At 31.6% G+C, this 3,543-nt stretch overlaps 1 protein-coding gene across 3 annotated transcripts in view; it reads right to left on the reverse strand.

The window, feature by feature from the left end:
* Positions 1-3,543, reverse strand: part of LOC108764314 (ATP-binding cassette sub-family G member 4) — a 61,759-nt gene that overhangs the window by 13,773 nt on the left and 44,443 nt on the right. For all 3 annotated transcript variants that reach the window (XM_018512470.1, XM_018512489.1, XM_018512480.1), the window contains exons 7-8: positions 2,027-2,172; positions 1,776-1,944 (exon numbers count right to left, since the gene is read on the reverse strand). In XM_018512470.1, coding sequence (XP_018367972.1) covers positions 1,776-1,944; positions 2,027-2,172 — 315 coding nt within the window. The remainder of the gene's footprint in view (positions 1-1,775; positions 1,945-2,026; positions 2,173-3,543) is intronic.

A 3,543-nucleotide genomic window follows, 5' to 3' on the forward strand; every position in this document is an offset into this window, starting at 1 on the left:
CTTGTAGAACAGCATAAAGTAAATATGCATATAATTTAATAAAAATGTTTTATAACGAAGTAAAATGATTCTGAAAAATCTTATATACAATACATTCACTTATAGATATTTTATACAGATAATTCCTGTAAAAGAAAAAGAATAGGAATACGTAGCATTACTGCCTACTGTGTCAGTTTTAGAGCCCATTTTGTCAGACGCTCATTTTTGCATAACTTATGAAAAACTTAATTGTTGCAAAATTGTAAACAGTATTATAAAAATTGCTTATACTATCTAATAAAAAATACTTTTTACTTTGTATATATGTTTTTAAAGTTGTATTTTTACCTTTTGTTTAAGAAATATTGTCTAAAAACAAAGTGTATGTCGGTATCGGTGACTTTCCTCTATTCGTGATTTTTTTTATTATATAAATGCTGTATAAATAAGTATGCATACTTTTAATGCTATATCTTATATATTGCCGAAAAATTACAATTTTTTCTTTGCAGTTATCGTCTCTATTGATAATCAAACTCGGAAAATCACAGTTTTAAATAAAAATAAAGTATTATTAAGTTTTAAACATATGTGTACATGTCTACGAAACTAATAAATTATGAAATATATCGTATTATTAGTTTCTTACTTTAATCACTTAAATTTTAACAGGCACGCGAACTTCCATAAACGTTGACCGTCTTTAATAATATCTTATCGGGGTCACAATATAGATAAGAACAGTAGATTCACTCAGCCAAAAATGATGCTAATGATCATTCTTTGCGCATAATCGTTCTGCGTACAACTAATAACATGGCGCATCAATTAGTTTCCTCTATTTAAATACTATAATTTAGGGAAGCAACTTTAATCTTATAGGTGCTCACGTACAACTGGCAACATGGCGGTCATTTAGCAGTCAAGTCAAAGGTGCCGACAAAATAAGCCTGCTGTTTTCTTATATAAAATTTTAAATGTTAATCGGGCTCTCGAGATTAAAAAAATATAATCAAATATATTGAGCTATAAGAGCATTGACACAGTGCAGAAATTGGTGCGCAAATTTCAATATAATTGACCAATAATGTCTATATAAAATATAAATATATAATAGGTGGGGAAGGCTCCGATTGCACACATTGCATATTGTACACATGTGTCGTTAATTGGCCAATTTAAAAATAAAATATTCTCATTGGTAAAGCAGTGAAAAATTACTAGGCATCAACTGATACGAGTGGTGTGTGCAATCGGGATTGTAGGCAAACGGGATCTTCCCCAATAGGTGTCTGTACTATCTTATTTGAACGTTTCGGTTTTCTTCAAACTATCATCAGCGAATCCATAGACACTATTGTAGATGTCTTGACAATAATCTTGTGACAACGTTGAAATTCAAATTTATGTAAGACTAAGGATGAGCATTTCCCTACTTTCTGGTTGGGAATAGCCGTAATTTGTCTCTTCGTTAAAAAGCCAAGTGACTGATCTCATTCTCCAAAGATTACAATTCGTTATTTCAAATGTACGAAATCAAGTTGTACAAAGGAACGATAACAAGAAATATAAGACTTAGTTTTACATTATACTATATATTATAAAATTATAACATATGTTATCCCAACGGGAGTCAGACAAGTAATCCTTTTCATGTAGACATTATCGGTCAATTATTATATTGAAATTTGCGCAATTTCCGCGCTGTGTGCTCTTATAGCCCGATCTACTGTTCTTACTTATACTACAGTGACATTACGTTCATACCTAGAAGAAGAATCTGTATCACTTACACATTTGTACTGCCGGCATGGCACTTGCGAAAAATAAAAATAACAGAAAAAAAAATAAGCAAGCGGTATTGCTGCCCACATTTTCCGCATTATCACCGAAATTATAAAAAACTGTTCCTAATAACAGCCCGACTACGACGTGTGTCGCCAATCTTAATTGTGTTAATATCTATAAGATCAATATAGAAATGATAACATTTTGATTTTCCAAGCACATTGTTAGAATATTACTTTCAAAAGTTTCTACTCACAGTATCTCGCTTCATGCAGATTAGAGCTCGTAAAAATAATATTCTTTGCTGCTGCCATGTTGATTTTTTTAATACTATTTTATTTATGGATGTATTTATATCGTGAGTTTTACATTTCTGTTTAGAATCAGTTAATGTATCCAACTCTATAAAAAATCGTTTATTAAAAGTAATTATTAGTAATAATTGAAAAATTTGTTTCTTATATTTTTATATGAATGATCTTGCTTTGTATTTTTATGCTTCTTGAATGATTAACTTTATGTTATATTGTAATACGTAAGGAACTTAATGCCTGATTTCACATTTTAAAGAATCTATGTAGGTCGTTTGAAAAGTTTTGAGTCCCAACATGAAGATGACATTATTTGTCAAAACCATTCTGGTACTGCAATCATACATGCTTTGAAAGATACCTGTGAAAATTGTAGCTATTTTGGATGCTCAGTTGTTGCTTGACAGTTATTTGTGCCAATCGATGTCAGTGTTTTTATAAAAATGGAAAAAATCGAATATCGTACGTGCCGTGTTTAAGTTCTTGCATTTGAAAGGCAATATGCCTGCACAAATTAAAGCCGAGTTGGACGCTGTTTACGGAGACTCTACTCTACCACCGTGAAAAGATGGGTAGCTGAATTTAAACATGATCGTACCAGCTTGGATAATGATGAGCGTTCAAAACGGTTAACAATTGCAATCACTACCGATATCATCGAAAAGTTCACTAAATGGTATTAGACAACCCTCGAATTAAGGTTAGAGAGATAGCAGAGGCTATGGATATATCGAAAGAACGTGTTCCATATATTGACTGAAGAATTAAGCATGCGTAAACTAACAGCGCATTGGGCGATGCGCTTGCTCACTGTAGACCAAAAACGCATTTGAATGAACATTTCCAAGACTCTGTTCGAGTGGTTTAAGCGAAATAAATCGGATTTTTTGCATGAATTAATAACTGTTGATGAAACTTTGGATCCACTACTTCAATTTTGAGATGAAGGAACAGTCAAAACAGTAGATTGCTTCGGTGAACCTGCACCGAAGAAGACGAAGACAGTTTCATCGGCCGGGAAGGTGGACGACTGTTTTTTGGGATAGTCATGGAATAGTGTTCATTGACTATCTTGAAAAAGGTAAAATAAATATAACAACGTAAATAAATATATATATATATTTATTAAAATAAATAAAATAAATATAACAACGTAAATAAATAAATATATATATATATATATTCAATACATATACAACTGGAGCTACGAGCCAATATCATATATTTGTTACAACGTTCAAACTAATTATAGGGTAAGTTCGGGTGAGATGGGACACTTTTTGGAAAATCATTTCTCATACCGCACACGCTAAACTATCATAAATATATAGTGTATATTATGTTTATTTCATATCTAAACTATAGGATTACACGATTTATGAAATATTTTTCGCTGTTTTTCATCCGTCAAAGTACATTTGAAAAAAAATGAAAAATTGTCGGGTGAGATGGGACACGGCGG

Source organism: Trachymyrmex cornetzi, unplaced genomic scaffold, assembly GCF_001594075.2.
Source record: "Trachymyrmex cornetzi isolate Tcor2-1 unplaced genomic scaffold, Tcor1.1 scaffold113, whole genome shotgun sequence".
Lineage (NCBI taxonomy): Eukaryota > Metazoa > Arthropoda > Insecta > Hymenoptera > Formicidae > Trachymyrmex > Trachymyrmex cornetzi.